Below are 19,771 nucleotides of genomic sequence, written 5' to 3'. Positions count from 1 at the left end.
TTTGTTCATCAACAGAATGTAAGGTTGGGTTTTTGTCTGCTCTGTAATGTTGAATGTAAGTGATTAGAGAGAGATTACACAGTTCCAAAACTGCTGTAACTGTTATTTTACCACTTTTGCCTCCTTAGTGTAGGCAGCCAGTATCAGATGTGTGTCAATAAGCTATTTTGTGGTCTTTGCACCATCAATACAACTTGTATCTGGCAAACATTAAAGCTACACAAATACAGTGCAACATAAAACACTCTTGGAGGTGTAGTCTGTTAAACCTCAGAAATCCTTCAGTGCGCTGCTTTACAGTAAACAAGCTGAAACTTGAGAGATCTCTGATTGATCCCTTCTTCAACCTTTGGTTCAACCTTTTCACCTTTATCTTTTCACAGGGAGGTGGTAATGTCTCTGATGCTGAAGCCTGCACTTAACTTCTCTATCCTATGTACTCACATACATGTATTCAGCGGTGCGCACGCACACGCACACACACACACACACACACACACACACACACACACACACACACACACAAAACAACTGAGGCTGCATGGCTGTTTATGTGAACTCTCAGTCTTGTAAACTACTGTGCTTTTATGTGTGTGCCTGTGTTTTACAAATGAACTGTAATCAAGAACATTGTGTTATGTGCTCTCCATCTGTGCTCTCCTTGTTCTATTCATCTTTCAGACAGGGATGTTCTTGGCAAAGCTTTTAAATGAAAATGGAAGTAATATGCAGTGGGTAGAAGGTAGCAGCTTTTTCCCTTTGTTGGCTCCCTACATAATAGTTTCCCCTCTGTCGTCAGGGCAAGAGATGCTTTTATTATTTTGAAATAGGCTGAAGGTTGAAAAGCATAATGCCTCCTTTAATTTAACCTCAGTACACCATTACAATTCTCTCCCTCTCTCTTCCGGCATCAGGACTCCCTCATTCTGGAGAAGAGTGACATGCACCACCCAATATGCTCCTTCCAAGATGACTTCCAGGAGTTTGAGATGATTGATGACGAGGATGACGATGATGATGAGGAAGAAGATGAAGAGGTTGACCCTGATGCACCCCCATCACCCTCTGCATCGCCTCCTCTCTCCCCTACTCTTAGCACACTGAAGAGCAGACCCACCACACTAAACCTCACCACTGCTGTGTCACAGGTAAGCAGCTTGAAGCTGCTGTCCTAAACACATGAAACACAGACTATGTGTAATTCTTAGTTTTTGCACTGTAAAACTATGAATATCTCTTTCTCTCTCTTCTCATTAGGATTCACTTAACAATAACAGCAGTCTGTCCCCAAAGAAAGGAAGCTGGCAGGACTCTTTACGCAAGACCTCACAGGGTAAATACACAATCAATTATCTCTATAGAAAAGGACAATTCTTTTTATTTTTATTCATTTATTAGTGTACCACCACATGATATTTACAAAAGATGCAGCTTATTTTGACTGACATCTTTGGAAGAGTTATCGTTGCTTTGACTTTAAATAGATTGGCTCAAGAGATGCAATTAGAATGGAAAAAACTAGAAAGGTGCACTCAACTGTCTGCAAAAAAACACTGTTGTAATGTTTGAATTAATTAATACAACCTAAAGTTGTCTCTCACTCGCACGTCTCACTCAACAGCTATGCTCTCATTTTAATCACGTATCAGCTCCGTCTCAGGGGCATGACCGTGACTTGAAATATTTATTTGTGCTTCAAGTCTACTTTTTAGACAACATGTGGGTAAGCTTGATGTTGATGCTCTGCACTGAATAACCGTGTCTTCGGCAATAGCCGAGTCTTGGCGATGCCCTCATTTGTGTATGTTCTGGTAGTTCTGTTAGCTGCTTCTAAACACACCGTTGAAAACAATAAAACGTGACCTTTTCATGTCATTCACTCATTTGCATCCATTTATACACTGATGACGGAGGCTACCAAGCAAGGAGCGACCTGCCAATTGGCATTTTGGTGAATTTATTTTACAAAGGTATAACATTGAAAATGAATATCTTCTCCACCTGCAGGTCGTCTGTCTCCAACCCACTCGTGTCTGGAGGATGGTAGCCATGTGACAGGCCAGTGCCCGGCCTCTCCAGTTTCCCAGGCACCAGGGTCTAACAGCAAAGGTATTCCACCAAAACAAGCAGGGGAGGGCGGGAACCCCCAATCCCCTCACAGGCCCCTCCTCTGCGACATGGAGGGCAACAGGCGGGAGAGGCCAGAATACGGTAACAAAAAGGCCAGCCTGGCAAGCTTAGAGATCATTCCATTATCATCAGTATCGTGTAGTGCCAATATCTTAAATTAAGTGAATTATTCTTGTTCAGTGTATGTTCAGCCAAACACTGTCTTGTTGATTCTTACAAAGCCATTCACACTAGTCTGCTTTTTTTGCAATCAAATTATTGGGTTTCTAAATGAAGAGTTTGCTGGACTTGCTTATTCCAAATTTCCTCTTTCTCAACTGTTGTTCTTAACTGTTGGCAGCTTTTAAAATCTTCTTTCTTCAATTGTCCAAATGGCCTCCACAACGCTTATGAGCTGTCCCCTTTGACTTATTTTTATTCTCTACATGATCTGCGCCATAATTCTCTATGTCATCCTGTATTTTCCTTCTCTCATGGCCTTTCTTGTTTCTTCACACCTTTTTATCTTCACAGGCTCATTTGGTCAACACAAGACCTACCCTCGCTCTGGTGACAACAATGAGCCAAAGGCCGACCCTTCAATCCAAACATCCAGAGCACCTTCTGTAGACGAGCACTCCCAGTGTTCAGACACAGAGGTAGACCACGACCTCAACAGTGACCACAACCACAAACACTCAAGCCGGCGTGCCACCGACACGTACACGATCACCAGTGAGTCAGGTGTGGAGCCTGAGAACGACTTAGACCTAGACGGAACCAGCCGTTGCTTGTCATCCACTGCACCCATGGGAGCCAACGACGGTGCAGATACACCCTTGTCCGATGAGGAGCTGGAGAAAGATTTTGAAGTGGAGTTCATGTGTAAAGAGACATACGACATGGTGTGTAAGGAGAATCGGTCGGCATATGTGGAATTCCCCTCCATTGAACCCGCCTCCTTCTCGAGCTATGTGTCCTCCAGCCGCTCAGATGCTCTTGGCCATTCCAACAGTTCAGATGCAGCAGTTTCTGCCATGGATGCAACAGCTAACGACTCAACCTCTCCTTCCTCAGACCCAGGGATAGCAGATATGAACCAGCAGGGTTACACAACTTCAGACCAGGACAAAGATCTCAGCTCTCCAGGCTCTGACTCTGACATTGAAGGGGAGCTGGAGGCAGCGTTTGCCTGTGGAGGCCCCGTGGTCTCCAACATGATCTCCTCTATCTCAGAGACAGAACTGGATCTGACCAGTGATGACAGCAGCAGTGGACGCTCATCTCATCTTACCAACTCTATTGAGGAGGCAAGCTCGCCTACATCAGACCAGGAACTGGACCTGGATACAGAGTTAGAGCAGGACAGTGGCATCGTGGGATTCAAAGCGTCATTACTCCTAGGCCAGCCGGACCCAATCAAAGAAGGGTCTACTCTTCCCTCACCTTCGCCTCTACCCTCACCTACTATTGCTACACCTTCACCTGTTGACTCACCCTTCTCACCTCCTGAGTCCTACAATGATGGCCAAGCTCTGATGGGGCTGCAGAATGTGTCTTCTGAGCACCAGGCTGACCCAGATGAGACTCTGCCTCCAGCCCAACGATGCGAGGACAGCCTGTCCAGACAGATGGTGCTGCAGATAGAACCAGACCACAGTCTGGAGAGCTTCAAACGCTCCTTCTACCTGCCAGTGGGTCCCAGGCTAATGCCCAATACAGATGAGTATGATGGAACCAGCGAGGGAGACTCTGAATCCGAAAGTGAAGACGACCTGAGTGAGAACTCTGACTCACCGTGGTTGCTCAGTAACCTGGTCAACAGGATGATCTCAGAGGGCTCGTACCCAATCAGCTGTCCTGAGGACTGCTTCAAGAGGAAAGTGTCTGTGTCAGACACCATCTCACCATCCTCAGACATTGGAGAAGGAGATGGCTTCAATGATGAAGAGCAAGAGAAGAAATCAGAATTGGAGGGTTCAAAGGAAAAACAGAAGGAAGGTGAGGGGTCCAGAAAGGATATGATGGAGCCAGGAGAAAGGAGGAAGAGCATGGAGTCTTCAAAAGAAGGAGCAGTGAAAAGTCCCCGTCTGTGTATGAACAACCCTGCTGGTGACACCATAACCTCATTGACCTTGGAGCACTGTGCAAACAATGGGAGCGGAACTACAGATTTCCACTCCAAGTATACCACTAAAGACTCTGAGAAGAACTTTTCAAACAAACTATCTAAAAACGCCAGGAGACAAGAGGAGGACGAAGAGCCTGATAATGACTTGATGATGCTGGAGGGTAGGAAGGATCTGGACTCACCGAGCCTCAGTGAGAGTGTAGTCAGCGACAAGGACGAAGGACGAGAAACAGAGCCCAGGTCGAAGAGTCGTTCCTCAGCCTCTCTTGAGCGTATCACAGAGGTTAAACACAGCCTGACACTGGACATACCGACTGCCCAGACTAACCGCTGCTTCAGCCTCACCTACTCCACAGACAATGACGAAGAGGAAGATGACGGAGACTCTTACCCATTCCTGGGCGGCTTGGAGAAGCAATCCTACCGGAGTAATGACTTAGAGCTTGACAGTTCACCACCTATAGATTCCAGTGTGCAAGACCATCCCTTACCTGACCATGACCTCCCACTGTGTGAGAAAGATCGGACTCTGAGGAAGCAGAATGAAGATGATGGACTGGCCTATGACTCTATGAAGTACACGCTAGTGGTGGATGAGAATACTACGCTGGAACTAGTCAGCCTCAGAAGGTATGCTCTGATAATGAGTGTGGAAAATGTGTGGAAGCTGCTTATGAAATGGAGTGTGTGTGTGTGTGTGTGTGTGTGTGTGTGTGTGTTTGAACTGAGCAGAGGAAATGGAATATTATTTTCGTAAATATTGTACTTGTACTTGTGGATGTCGTAATTTGGGATTTGAAACAATCAAACCTTGTCCTACCAGGTGTACCTCCGTTCTGAGTGATGACAGTGAGCTGTCCACACTATGTGACGAGGAGCCTTTGGGGACAGGAGAAGTGAGTTATTGTCGAGACGATGATGAGGTGAGGCCAGAACTTCTCAGTTCTTCTGAGGACTCCTCTCCTGAGGCTGACCTTCCATTTTCCAAGAAGTTCCTCAATGTGTTCGTCAACAGCACATCCCGCTCCTCCAGTAAGTTGTGCACAATGCTATTCAGACCCTGCACCTTTATAGTCTGCAAAGGAATAGTTTGTCACTTTGGTAACACACATATTCTCTTTCTTCTGGAAAGTTGAAAATCTATACAACTCTTTTATTGGTCAATTTGTGGATGGTTAGCTTAGCTAACGAAGACTGAAAATATGGAGGGATGTCCAAACATAAGCATCCCGAAAGCTAACATAGTATATACATTATATATTGTGTGTTTAATTTAGAATGCACATGAAACCAATACTTATCAATTGTACACTCTTGTATGTTAACAAGTAATCTTCACATTCAAAAGTGTCAGTAGATTTTTTTTATTTTTATTTTTTTTTACCATTGGGTGGAGCTAGGCCAGCTGTTTCCCCTGTTTTCATCTTTCAGCTAAGCCATTTCTTAGATTTAGCTTCCTACACAAATCCAAGTGATATTGATATTCTCATCTAACTGAAAATGTGGAAGTATTTCTTTAAATTAAGCCCCTGTAAATAATTTGCCTTGGTAATGGCCAACAATGAGCATTGTTGCTAATATTGTCTTCTCAGGATCCTCAGAAGGAATACATGGCATTAGGGTTTAACTCATCACTGTTAGCATGATATATTAACATGTGATCCAAATTTGACAGAGCCCACACAAAACCATTGGGAGAGCTCTGCTGCCCAGTACATCCATCGTCAATCAGTGCTCTCGCTTCAAGATTCATGTCCATAATGAAGGCTGATTAGCATAATGAAAGGCTCCTTACAAGGATTTTAGTTGGCATTTATTTTTTGACAAATCCAATTAGCTTCCATTTAGACTTCTTCACATAAAGGTTATTTGTTCCTCAAACAAACAAAAAAAGTATTTGTATTATATTTTGGAGATTTACCTTTCAGGTCTATTTGAAAAAAGTAGTTTTCAAGGCATTACAACTGTAATCGGTGTCTGTTTACCATGTAGGCACAGAGTCTTTTGGACTTTTCTCCTGTACCATCAGTGGAGAGGAGAGGGACCAGACACACAGGGCAGTCTACAGGTAAGAAAATCTCCATTACACTAACTTTGAATAATGGGAGCAATGTGAATTGCTGCAACAATCAGCTTTATTATAAACTAGAGATCATTTTCAATAGAATCCCACCAGCCAGGTTGCCAAATCAGGCAAGTGGGAGAGACAAATGCCCCTTTTCCAGATCCTACCTCTTGACTTTCAGGGTCCTTGCTTAGACCACACCTACCTTTCAAATGCCTTCATTTTGATCCCAACTACACACCTGTAAAGTGTCACAACAGCATCTTGCACATTATTTTGCGCTATCACGCGGACAAAATCTGTCTGCAGACATATAAACACTTGGCAGAGTACTGAAGACCGCTTCTGCAGTTGTTCCCGCTACAGTAGGTGTGTCCAGGATTGTATTTTACCTTGATGACAAACATACACACAGACGCATAAGGTATAAGCAGTATCAGCCACATGCTGTCACAGCTCGTAAAGATTTCAAAGAAATAAAAAAGGTTTTTATCGATGGTAGAATCAGTATTGAGGATCAGCTTCAATTTTCAAATTAGCATTTTATGTGTGGGGAAAAAAAGTCCTTGAGTAGATAAACAAAACAATATTTCTCTCTAAGTTTCACTAATTGTGTTAGGGAAGAGAGCAGATGTCTGAGCTGCAGGATGACCAGTAATAATCACATCAGCCTCCACCCGTGTCTGTGCTTGTGTCTGTGCGAGCTCGGGGGAAAACTACATGCTCCTTTCTTGTATACACGTACATGTTGTATTGTAATTGCTTTGCGACAGTCCTCTGTCAGGAAGTACATCCCCACATTTAGAGCTCTTTGTCTCCCTCCACTCACCCCACCACCTTAACACTGTCAGCTGTTTCATCCCTCTTCTCTCTCTGCTCCCCAATGGGAGTAACCTGAAACTCAAACAGACGGTTCCTGATCAAATTACCTCCACTCTATAAGATACCCAGCAGCGGTGATACTATGCCAGTCCTTAGTCCTTCTCTCTGCTGCTCTCTGCAGGTTCATTCCCAGACATGCAGATGAGCTGGAGCTGGATGTGGATGATCCTTTATATGTCGAGGAAGAAGAGGATGACTACTGGTACCGAGGCTACAACATGCGGACGGGGGAGAGGGGCATATTTCCTGCCTTCTATGCCCATGAGGTCATAGGCCAGTCTAAGGAGCTGTTGGGTGAGTTGAGGGACACATCAACTGTTGTTTCCTCTGTGAAGGTCAGAAGAATAGCATGTGCTGTATGTGTGTGTGTCCACATTGCTCCCTGTAGGAATGAAAAGAAACCCAGCATGGATTGAGACTTTCAGTGTTCAGTTTTTGGGGTCTGTTGAGGTTCCTTATCACCAAGGCAACGGCATTCTCTGTGCCGCCATGCAGAAGGTAAGTTAAAGGGAAAAACAAAAAAGCACATGTGCTATCCTGCGAAACAGGCCCAAACATGTGTGACATAATGTATGCACCATTAATGTATGATTTTCTTTTTTTTTCACATGTCAAATAAATTCTGTTAGATTGCAATGTCGAGGAAACGGACAGTACATGTGCGACCTCCTTCTCTGTGCGAGCTGGAGATTAGCTTGCAAGGAGTGAAACTGATCATGAGCCTGGAGGATGAATATGACATCCTCGATGAGGTATGGACAGAGAAATCATAAATGACTTTGACAAATAATTGCTGCAAGTCCTCACTTTAATATGGAATAATGTTGCATTGATAGCTCTTTTTTCTTTTTTCCGGTCTGCGTCTCATAGTATGACAGATGTAGTCACTTCTTCCAGATGAAAAACATTTCCTTCTGTGGATGCCATCCGAGGAACAACTGGTAAACAAGCACATTGGTTTTCTGCCCTCGTGTCAGCAGCGTACAGTGCAACATCTGACTGATTTGCTCATATTGTTTTCTACTCTTTGCAGCTACTTTGGCTTCATCACGAAGCACCCGATGCTGAACAGATTTGCTTGCCACGTGTTTGTGTCCCAGGAGTCCATGCGACCTGTAGCAGAGTGTGTTGGGTGAGTATTACTCTGCATCAAACAAATAACACACCACAATGTCTTTACATCTTTTTGTATGCTTCTTTCGAGTTGTTTGATTTGATATATCTACTATTTAAATTGACAATGCACTTTTATTGTAAACACACTGGAAATGCTAACAAACATTAAAACAGATTGAAGCATGACATCAAGTTTGAAGTGCTCTTTGATTATTTGCTCATGTAGTCTGATCTCAAAGTCCTGGATTAATGTGTATCTTTACTACCAATCCTTCTCATCTGTAGTTGCAACAGTGATCAGAGGTCCAGGTTTATTTTGCACTGTGTGTGCATGTATGTGGAAACTTAGACTTGTCGGATTTGAGTTTTCTTGAGTTTGAATCATTGAAGACACAGATAGTTCACTGTCTCTGTCAGCAGAGCATAGCTTGGGCCAGAGGTTTCATCCGCTTTAGGTCCTGTTTTTCTGTGGACCCAACAAGGAAAAAACTGGTCTCGATTCAGGGTAAAATGTGCTACAAGATGGATCACGATAGGTGGCGGACTTCTAAAAGCTGGCAGGTTCGTCTTTAGTCATCTGTCCGTCTTTTCCGCAGACGAGCCTTCCAGGAGTACTACCAGGAACACCTGGAGTACGCCTGCCCCACCGAGGACATCTACCTGGAGTAGGAAGTGTTGCCATGACAACCATCTTCTCGCTCCGCCGCTTGTGTATGTTCATCGGGTTTGCCACCAGAGGGCGCTGTCAGTGGGGGCTTCTCTCCATTGCAAAATACTCTTCTGTGTCCCTCTAAAACTGGGATCTTAATTTCCACAGTATGCTAGGCATTTGACTGATTTACTTCATCCCTCTCTCTTTGTTTATTTCCATCATCTCGATGGATTGATTGCCTGTTCCTTTGATCTTTTTCTATGATATAAAACTAAGATGCCGAGCACCTGTTTATTTAAGGGTTCCTCTTTTGAAATGAAATCAATATACCTACTACTGCTGTTTCACTCTGCATGGCTAGTAGGGTTACTGCACACAGACACACTAGGTAATACATATATCCATGAGAATGGCAAGCAGCTCAACAATCAATACGGGAATGGTGTAGAATCAAGAGGTTGGTGTTTGATTAACTGTAAATATGTATTTGTTCAATATTGACAAACTGCTGATTTGATTTCTACCGATAGTGACATTGGAGCAAAGTAGAGAGAGTGCAGTGAACTGTCCTTGGTCCGAGCTTACCCTTGTGTCGCGTACAAGACGTAGTGTGTGTTGTAAATACATGTATAGAAGGTAGACATACAGGCGCTTCATCCAGACTAATTAAGAAACACTCACAGCTGAGACTGATAGAGGGGATTTTGTTTTGTTGTGGGTATTATTGACTCACTCTGACAGGAGTAACTGCAGGTGTAAGAGATTTTGAAGTAATGACTCGTAATGAACTTTAAATGTCATTTGCCACGCAGGTATTTTATTCAGCTTGGATTAGGAGCGGTACATGTCAGCACATCGGGATGATATGACAGAACCATTTTACTTTGGTGGAGTCATCAAAGTTGCACTGCTTGCTGACCTTCACACTTTCATAGGATTTATTCAACTGTTAAATTTTGCAAATCATAGATCACTGTATGCTTTGCTATGATTGATGTGAGTTTCAGGTCAAAGAAAGCAAAGGCCCTCTGAAAAGCCATATTCTTACACCTCCGACTGTTTAACTCAAGTTGTCAGTGACGTTCCTGTCTCCATTTTCTTTTGACTTGACAGTTTCAATGAGGGAAAGGGAATGACCAGTAGCCACGTGTCAGTGATGCTGTTTTGCAGTGTGCCTACTGTACAGGGAGAGCGTCCTGTTAATACTTGGTCCTGGTATCACAATGTAATCAAACCTTTAATAAAGCATTAAAAGGGGAGGTTTTATAGTTATGTAAATGGTTAGACTTTGATCTTGTTTTTTTTTTAAGTATGATGGATAAAAGGGATGGCAACATCTTCCCAGGTTCATTTAATGCTCTTCGTCTCGTTAAAAGGTTGAAGTATCATTCACAGATTACACAATAACCTACTCTGGGGTTGTTGTAGCATACCATAGCTTACAGTCTAGCACCTTATATACGGAAAGAAGGAGAGGGGTTATATTTAATAATTCACTACAGTCATCTGAAATATCAGGCTTTACTACCCCCGACCATCCACATTGCTCTTTCAGACACTGTTTTGCATCTTGTTCTGCTGCTTTCAGTCATAGTCCACAAGAAGAAGCACCTCAGTTTACTGTTGGTATGGCAGGCGGGAGGTAGGGTGTTATCTACATATGTATCGCTGTCAGTTAGATCATGTATATATACTAGCGAATCTAAGAGTGCTGTGTCCTTTATGTTCAGTATGTTATGAAATGATTATGTACATTAATTAAAAAGATTAATTAAAAAAATAAAGATCACAACCAGACAAAAACCCCTGAAAGAAAAGAAAAACATAAATATCTGTGATCTGCAATAACTTTATTTCAGTCTTATGTTTCTTCAGAAGATGTTAACTCAGAATCTGTAAAACAGGTGGCATTTGGGTTCCTGCCAACTTCATAGCTCTCTGCAGACAGGCTTCAGCGGCACATTTTAGGCATGTTTGTGAGATGTGACATCACTATTGTGACATACACCCACCAGACTACTGACCAATCTGCTGTTAGAGATAAATAGTGACTGAGTCAGCCGCCACCGGAAACTATTATTGCGTCTTGCCGATTACAGTAATCACCTTGGAGCTCCAACAGTGTGACCGATCACTGATCTGTATCTATTTGGTTCTAATTATGTTTTTCTAATTCATCACCGCCAAGTTAAATCTGTTCGTTCCACACAGCTACACAAAAACAACCTCTGAGGATGATTTAGTCCCATATAGCCGCTCAGACATACACTAACAGTTAAACCAAACTTTTGACTTTAATACTGTAAGAAGATTCTTCACTGTATACGTAGAGCAAAACATTATGTGACAGAACAAACATATCCTATCTTGTATCTTTAAAAACAAGGACTTGTAAAATTAATTCAAATTCCAGGGAAAAACTAAGAAAAAAATGACAAAAAAAAATCACTCTGCCTTGTCATGGGTTTGGTCTTATGAATAAAATATATGCTTGATGTCCGAAATCTTTTTTGTTGTCTTTATTGTTCAGATCTACTCTTTATTGTTTGTGTGATTGCAAAGCATTTCACATCAAATCCATACATATATTCAAAATGTTATGACCAGAAAGAATGTCGAGGTAAAAAGATGTAAGGAATGAACATATCTTCAAATAGTCTGGAAATAAACAGTAGATTGTTATACTTTAGTACTCAATGTAGTCAATATAAATATGAAGAAAATCATCTCATTGAGGAATGTTTGAAATGTTACTTTTCTGTGCAACAGTAATCACGTATGTATACTGTAGCATTTCAGATGCAATGCTACATCAGATAAATAAAACATCAGCTGTCCCAGAACACCTTGAGGCAATAATCAGTGTGGTACCTCCAGTCTGTCCTACATCTTTAGCGCTTGTGGGCATTTGTCCCATCAACACTTGCAGCAGCTAGGCTTGGGGCTACACTGAGGATTGCAGCAAGGCTCCAGGTTTGGGTCGGATCCTTTTGATATCTGGCTCTCTTCATACACCATGGAGGCTTCAAACTGCTCCTTGACTCTCTTGATCCTCTCCAATATGGCTTGGAGGTCAGGTTTTCCCTCCAGTGGGAGAGGATAGTGCTCTGAGGGGTCAGCCTCCAGGTCAAAAATAAGAGGAGGGTTGTGGGCCTTGAGGGCTGCAAATACTGAGCAGTCTTGGTCCGGGGTAGTACTGCTGTGGGTAGCACCTGAATGCACAAACAGTAGTCAAAAATACCTCAACTCTCACTTTGTGATAATGCTTCTTGACATTTCAACTAAATGTGTATATGAAGCCTGCTGTACCTCGTGTATAGAAGTGGGCCTTGTACTTCCCTAGCCTGAGAGCAAACAGGCCATACGTCTCACTGGGGTCTGTTGGGTAAAACATCATTGTCTCCCTTTTACTCTGCAAAAGAAGAACATTTAAAAAAGGATTACGCCACAGTCACATGAAATCAGGCAGACACATATCTTCATGCGTGTTTTGTTTTGCTGTCCTGCCCTTCTGTCGTTTGTTTTTCCCGGGCCATGCAAACTGTTGTCCATCTGTTGACTACCTTCTGTCTGATTTCATGTTAATGCACCATTAGAGATAATCACATGAATACACCAGCTTGGTTTTCAAATTATTTCAATCTCTTTAGAGTATGAGGTATGATGGTACTACCTTTGCTTGGTTGACAAGGATTTCGGTCAAATCGACCCCATCCAGCATCACCTGGGGTAGTTTGGCTCCTGCCAGACTTGCAATGGTGGGGAGGATATCTAGAGTGCTGGCTATCTCATGAGTCACACCTAAGGAGGGGCACACATAACATACGCAAGCAGCAATCACTAAAAGGCCATGCATAATGGGTTTGCATTCATTGTTATATAGTATTTATTTTCATACTATAATGTATGAAATCAGTGAAAATACTTGTGGTATGCTTTTGAAACTGTGCAGCAATAAAGCTTAGCATGCGTGACTAAAATAAATATAAAGAAAACTCAAACAGAACAGATTTATTTGTGTTTGTCCTTGGCAGCATAAACCAAAGCCTAAAGTTTTGGTGCAGGGCCTTGAGGATTCAGACCTGGCCTGATGGTCCCTGGCCAGAAGGCGATGGCTGGCTCTCTCATGCCCCCGTCATAAGTGGTGCCTTTTCCACATTTCAGAGCGCCAGAGTTACCTCCACGGGACATCCGCATCAGTTCAGGCCTACTCACGGAGACAGGAATAATGCAACATTTAATAAATGGACAATAAATGCATTATCATAGGAAGGCAATACATCAAATATAAAAGACATATATAATACTTTAAACAGAGCAAATAAAACATTTCTGTACCATTAAAAAGTCTGCATAAGAAAGTATGAAAGTAACTACAAATACAACACAGGCCATAGATTAACTGCACATATAAACAAACTGGGAACAGAAACCAACCCATTGTCTGAAGTGAAGAAGACCAGTGTGTTGTTCATCACTCCTGCCTTCTCCAGAGTTGTAAAAAGGTTTCCTATTGTGTTGTCAAGCTCCAAAAGAGCATCTCCAAATGGGCCCCTTAAAGAGCGCCCGGCTGCCCCTGGACCTGCATACTGAGGGTAGTGTGTGTGCTGTGGCAGGAAGGAGAAGAATGGGCTTATTGTCTCGCTGCACTACCATGATCTATCAACAGGGATTTAAAAACTCATGTGCACATGTACTCAGCATTTAATTGAAAAAAAACAAACTTGTTTTAGCAGATCAGGATAGAGCTCTGATTCTGCCCTGATTGGAAATGTTATTTTGCTCCCTCAAGGGGTACACCATCAAAAACTCTTTTTTGCTTACATGGGAAGGATAGTAGAGGAAGAACGGTTGTTTTTTCTTGACTGACGCAGAGATGAAACTGGTTGCAAAATCACTGTAAGCACTTTCCAGATCAAGGAAATTGACTGGCTGCTGTTTGATGACCTCATTGTGCATTAGTGGGACAGATACAGTGCCAACATCACACAATCCAAAACACTTAACATCTGGAGGGAAACAAGTCAGGTTCTGACAGGGGCCCTGGGAAAGAAAGAGGAGGAAGAAACAGACACTATAATAGACATTGTTTCACATTGTTTATGATATATTAAAATGGTTTATGATATATTAAAAAAAAATACCAGCACAAAGTACTTTTCAAACCTTTTAATAATTTTAGTTTGGCACTAAATTAAATTGCACTGACCATGTCGTGGGAGTAGGGGATCCCCAGGTACTGGTCAAACCCCTGCCTGGTTGGAAGAAACATCCCATTGGCCCCAACTCCTAAGTGCCACTTCCCCATGGCAGCAGTAGCATAGCCCACAGGTTTCAACACTTCAGCAATGGTGGTCTCATTTAGAGGAAGACCGCCTCTAGAGCCTGGGTACAACACTCCTGGGTAGATACCGGAGCGGGTCTGATAGCGCCCCGTCAACAACGATGCCCTGGACAGCCATCGAAAGAAAAAACGACTATTATTCAAGAGAGTTATGAAGGACTGGAAAGTGTATAGTGTGTGGACTGGATAGTTCAGTTTGGCAATATGTGGCAAAAATGATATCAGACATGTATTACTGTGAATTACAAATGATAAATTTACAATTTTCTTTGAACATGGAGATTTTCTTCACCGTGAACTAGCTGTTGTTACACCCAGAGAGACTGGGAGTTAAGTATGAGGATGAAAACAGTGCAGAATAACAGTTCCTCCATATTTCGATTTTCTATGCCAGCTTACTTTTTCCAGGGTGGAGAATTTTACCACATGCATGTATAGTGGAATTTTAAAAGTACTGTAGAGCATTTTTTTTTAAATTGTATCAGATGTTGTTGCTTAATAGCCATGACTCACCGCGTTCAAACCCTACACTCACTCACTCACTCGGATAATAGATTTTAAATCGCAATGGGACTGTACTGGATAAACAAAATAATGTGCTTGTCCGGTGGTGATGACCTCTCTGACTCTTCCTCTCACGAGGACATGACCGCAAGTCACCTCAACCTCGTGTAAGCACCTGGACGGGGAGCAGACGGGACTGGTGCAGTAGAAGTCAGTGAACCGGAGTCCTCCCGCTGCCAGGCGGTCTATGTTTGGAGTGAGCGAGCTGGGGTGTCCATAACAGCCCAAGTCTCCGAAACCTAAATCATCTGCGAAAAGAAGGACAAAATTCGGCGTTGACGCCGAGCAAGTGTAAAACAGGAAGCTTGTCAAAACGGAAAAGCGGAAGTTGTCCATTCTGCGTCTGAGTGAAGATGAAGTGGCTGTACAGTCCGGTTCGTAGATGCAGAGGAATCAGGAATCTAAACATAACAAAACGTCACGTGTGCTGAACATGCTGAACCTGTCGCGTACAGTTGACGTCACGCACAGCCGGGAAATGTAGTTTTGATCAGTTCACAAGATTCAGCTAAACTAATTGGCTCGTTAGAGCTCCGTCTCGCCTGGAAACCAGACGAGAGCAAACTGCGATCAAGTCGGACAGTTTTCAGCTGCCTTCAAAGTTTTAACAGGAAGTTACAGAATAAAATACTTCCTGTTAGTTCCGCTTTGTAGTCTACAGATGACATTTGGATTTATTCATATGTGATTATAAATATAGATTCATGTAGAAATGTGTGTGTATCCGAGGATGTGATTATAAATTAGGGTTGGGCAAAGTTGAACAAAATTAACAGATTAATCGCATGATTTTTCTGTGATTAATCGCAATTAAATCGCATAATGCGCCAAATTCAATAATGAAGTAAAAACTGGTGTATTGCAGCTTTTATTTTAAAGTAAAGTTATCAGAACAATATAACAGGCATTCTAGAGCAACAGCAAGTTAACATATATAGGTATATAGTTTATAAATCTTTTTTATTTATTTTTTCTAAAAAGGTACTGTTCAGTAGTAAGGGTGCATGTGAGGGACAAACCACTCCTTATTCTGTCCATGTTCAGTAGTAAGGGAACCTGTAAGAGACAAGCCACTCCTTCTATTGTAAATGTTCGTTCTGTTGCTTACCTTAAAGATGTAGGTCAAAGACCAGCAATTGATTCACGTTGCTTGTCAAGGACAGAAACTACAGAACAATATGTGCTTTCACGTCGGCTCAAGTCCGCAAATAGTCCGGTAATGCTACGGAAGCGTGAGGGCGGACCTAAATTAATCACCTTCAAAGTAAAAGCACAAAAAAATAAATTAAAATGAAATAAAAAATGCAGTTAACACATGATCAAATAATTAACGCCGCTAATAGATTGAAATGTTAACGTGATATTAACGCGTTGACTTGGCCAGCCCTATTATAAATATATGTTCATGTAGATATGTGTGTGCGGCTGTGTCCTTTGTTGTTTTTATGTCTGCCTGCGAAATACATTATGACTGGTTTTGATGTGAGTTATACAAATACGATTTTGTATTATAAACCACACAAAATATGTTTTAAAATCAAACCTGAGACTAATAGTCAACAATTGAGCATTAAGTATTACAACTACACATAAAATAAGGATTTTATACAACACATGGTGTTTGCTGTCAGATCTACGAGCCAATCAGCTCTGATGTGATGAGAGCCAGGCATATCCCGTCATGCACTGGGCCAGGCAGTCGGTGGAGAGCTTCTGCAGCGCCTGGCTCTGCAATCGACGACTGCCTTGCTCTCGTGATCATTGACCACGTGTGCATGACGTCAGAGCAAGGCGGGAGCAAGTCGAACACAAATCTAACCAGCACGCATTGCGCGGCGATCGCCGGCGATCGATTCTGCACAGAACTGGCTCAGCTCGAACGAGCCTATTGTTATTTTAAATTAAGGAAATGAAAATGACAGCTGTCCAGCTGGACACATATGTTTGTATCAAGACTTGTCCGGAGACTGTGCCAACTGTGGGAGGACAGAGACGTGTCCCCAATGTCCTCAGTCTTGTTTTGCCCCTATAGTCTGATGTTGTTGGTCTGAGGGCCTGCAGCTGAGTTTCTGTCCTTTGTTTCTGCCTCTGATGCAAACTGACAGATGGACAATTACGCAAACAAGGTGAGAAATAAATCACTGAAGTAGTGCTGCAGGAGCCACCGGATTGAGGAGAAATGGATGTCACAGTTGATTTAGTTATGTACAGACTATAGTCCAGTTCTGGCCTTATTTATTTATTCTCAAAGTCATGTATCAGTGGGTTGGGCAGGAAATGAACAGGAGGGCACCACCTGCATTCAAATCAGATGGCATTGTGTGTGTATTAGAGTGAGACAGGTGCAATGGGATGAATGAGTGAGAATACCTGGAAATCTCAACACGTGTCATTTGAAGCACCAGAAAACCTTCACTTAGGCAATTGTGGCTCAATAGCAGAATTCTGATAATGTCTGTTTTCTTTGGTCCCGAATTATGTAACACACACACAGTTTACCTTTTCACCACAAAAACCATTGTGTGTGTGTGTGTGTGTGTGTGTGTGTGTGTGTGTGTGTGAAAAATAGAAAATGGAGATACAATAGATAAAGAGGCAGATGATCCAACTATTGCTTCTTTTTAATGCTGCGGTATAGCAAACCCACCCAGCCATTTGCAATGGATTTGCGTTAGTTCAATACTTTATTTATATTATGTCATCAACGTATCGCTAACAGACTGACCCTGAAGTAAAGTGAAGAGGCAGGCTTACTGCAAGATCTTTTGCTGTAATCCTTGACCTACTGAAGGTAAGAGCATGCACACATACATACACAAATATACGTATGCATACGTTCATGGGTATGATACATAACAATTCAGTTGGTAAGGATAGGAAAGCCAAAAATTAGAATATGATAACTCTGAGCTTTTGAAGCACTACCTCACTGCAGGAGGTCTTATCTAATAGCCTAAAACCCTAAGCTCTGCAAACATCCCTGCAGGGAGCAACATGGTCCTTTAAGCCTGAAGGGCGGCCACCAGCATTCCTCCTTTCCCATCGTAGGTGTGGATTTCCTTAATCCTGTAGCTTTTAGAGGAATACCTAGAAGCAGCATCATTAAGGGCAAAACATTTATGATTTTTCTTGTAAGGGCATTTGCCAGGTGGCCCATCTGATGGACAAGTCTGTCTGTCTTTGTTTCTACACAGACCTGCCTGCACTGTGATTCAGTAAAAGATGACAGCTCTGATGTTTTGCTAAGCTTCAATTGCCATGTTTTCTTGACTGTTGCTGATGATGGTGTCACTAAATTTATTTGGGATTGAAATGTAGGCATCTTTATGTAAGAGAGCCAGTCAGAGTGAGACAGGGTGTGTGTGAATCCTAAGATGCTTTTTGCTTTGAACATCTGCTTTCATAGCCAAAGGGAAGGGTGTGCGTTTGTGTCTCTGTGTGTGTTTGCGTGTGCACACTTACAAGTGCGTGTGTCTGTAATGTGATTGCTTCAGGCAGATGGAGGTGAAGTGCAAAACAACTCAGATGGAGAAAATGAATCCCACCATTCCTCAGTCTGGAAACAAAGAGAGAGAGAAACCAGCCTCACACCTAAAGGGGGAGGCTCTCTTTCCCCATCTCTTCATCTCACTTCTTCCTCTTCTCACCTTCTCTTTCTCCTCTTAAGCATTAGAGCACATGCTGCTAGTTACGTTGGCGTCACAACAGCACACAGCAGGTAATAACTGGTATGGCAGCCAAGAGTAAACAAACCTGATGGGCCCCCTTTTTCATCGTCTTCTTGCTGTTTGTCATTTCACACAATATCAACAGTCTGAACCTGTTTGTTAAACTGTGAAGTATAATGCAGCAGTGTTTACGGACCACTAGTCTGTGTAGCCTAAATCAGATAGAGAAGGTGCAGGTAAACAGTTTGAGCACTAGTGGGAGCCATTGGACCACAGTTCCCCTCACCGCTGCACATGTAGGTAAACAGTGTCTAATAATTCAGATTATTACTATTAGTTCCACAGACAATCTCTGGTACATCTGGTCTCCCAGGCTATGCGACAATACACTGAACAGTAATAGGGCCATGCAGGGTTGATAGCAATGTTTTTCGTTAATTTGCAGTTCAGTTTTTTTTTTTTTACATTTCTAGGCTAACATGTCTTCATGTAGTTTTCTAATGCCAGTCGTTAAAGCTCTGCCTCCTTTTGCCATGTCTCTTGTGGAAACAAATGTCATGTCCTCTCACCTTTCGTGGTAACATGCCAATTACTTGCAAACTGTTCGAGAAAGTTACACCTGATGTAGAACTACAAAGGGGCATAGGAAATGGAGATATATAGATAAATAGATAGAGTGAAAGTGAGAGAAACCAACGGGGAGGGGATAGAGAAAAGTAGGCAGGATGATAAATCAGTGAATAATTCAGAACCATGGACAGCCCTTCATACTTTGATTTAGCTCAGCCATGACAGCAGAACATTTCTATATGAGCATTCCTGCTAAAATCTTGTTGTTTTGCAAATGCATTTTGAGTTGCTCCTGAGAGACAATATAGTGATGACTAAGGGCAAATTATAAAAGTATTTGAAATCCTGCAGTTTTTATTCTAGACTTCACAGATAAACTGCACTTTAGTGTGATACATAAGCTATTACACATTATCGGTATAATATTAGAACCACATACTAACACAGTTTCATTTAGTTTAAATGGCAAGATAACATCCAAGTCATGTAGACAGCCTGAGGTTTTTGCTTCAGGTAGTTGTGTGAGCAGCACATTTTGCAACAATCCGCTGTATGAGCAGGAAAGATCAACCAGTCCTTTCGATGATGAAAAGTCATTGTTATTCTGGCTCGTGAGCTGAGGGAGCAGTGATCGAAAACATCCGAGCAAATAAACAGAGGTTCATTCGCA

The 19,771-nt window shown here is 42.4% G+C and overlaps 2 protein-coding genes across 3 annotated transcripts in view; one reads left to right on the top strand and one right to left on the bottom strand.

The window, feature by feature from the left end:
* The window catches only part of mapk8ip2 (mitogen-activated protein kinase 8 interacting protein 2), a 35,898-nt gene extending 24,424 nt beyond the window's left edge, over positions 1–11,474 (top strand). Inside the window, exons 3-14 of one of the 2 annotated variants that reach the window (XM_068602651.1) lie at positions 915–1,148; positions 1,258–1,333; positions 2,008–2,211; positions 2,644–4,870; positions 5,064–5,272; positions 6,233–6,308; positions 7,309–7,481; positions 7,576–7,685; positions 7,817–7,939; positions 8,058–8,128; positions 8,221–8,319; positions 8,900–11,474. In XM_068602651.1, coding sequence (XP_068458752.1) covers positions 915–1,148; positions 1,258–1,333; positions 2,008–2,211; positions 2,644–4,870; positions 5,064–5,272; positions 6,233–6,308; positions 7,309–7,481; positions 7,576–7,685; positions 7,817–7,939; positions 8,058–8,128; positions 8,221–8,319; positions 8,900–8,972 — 3,675 coding nt within the window. In that variant the 3' untranslated portion in view covers positions 8,973–11,474. The remainder of the gene's footprint in view (positions 1–914; positions 1,149–1,257; positions 1,334–2,007; positions 2,212–2,643; positions 4,871–5,063; positions 5,273–6,232; positions 6,309–7,308; positions 7,482–7,575; positions 7,686–7,816; positions 7,940–8,057; positions 8,129–8,220; positions 8,320–8,899) is intronic. The other variant, XM_068602652.1, reaches the window with a different exon arrangement.
* Positions 10,827–15,272, bottom strand: arsa (arylsulfatase A). Its single transcript, XM_068602653.1, has 8 exons — positions 14,979–15,272; positions 14,165–14,405; positions 13,780–13,998; positions 13,393–13,562; positions 13,038–13,162; positions 12,629–12,756; positions 12,265–12,367; positions 10,827–12,167 (listed from the first exon to the last, which is right to left on the bottom strand). The coding sequence occupies exons 1-8, from the start codon at positions 15,197–15,199 to the stop codon at positions 11,872–11,874; spliced, it is 1,503 nt and encodes a 500-aa protein (XP_068458754.1). The 5' UTR covers positions 15,200–15,272; the 3' UTR covers positions 10,827–11,871.
* Positions 15,273–19,771: the final 4,499 nt, after the last annotated feature.

The sequence above is a fragment of the Clinocottus analis genome, unplaced genomic scaffold (genome assembly GCF_023055335.1).
Source record: "Clinocottus analis isolate CAN_PGR_092001 unplaced genomic scaffold, fCliAna1.0.p SCAF_6, whole genome shotgun sequence".
Lineage (NCBI taxonomy): Eukaryota > Metazoa > Chordata > Actinopteri > Perciformes > Cottidae > Clinocottus > Clinocottus analis.
This window is presented reverse-complemented; position numbering and strand designations above follow the sequence as displayed.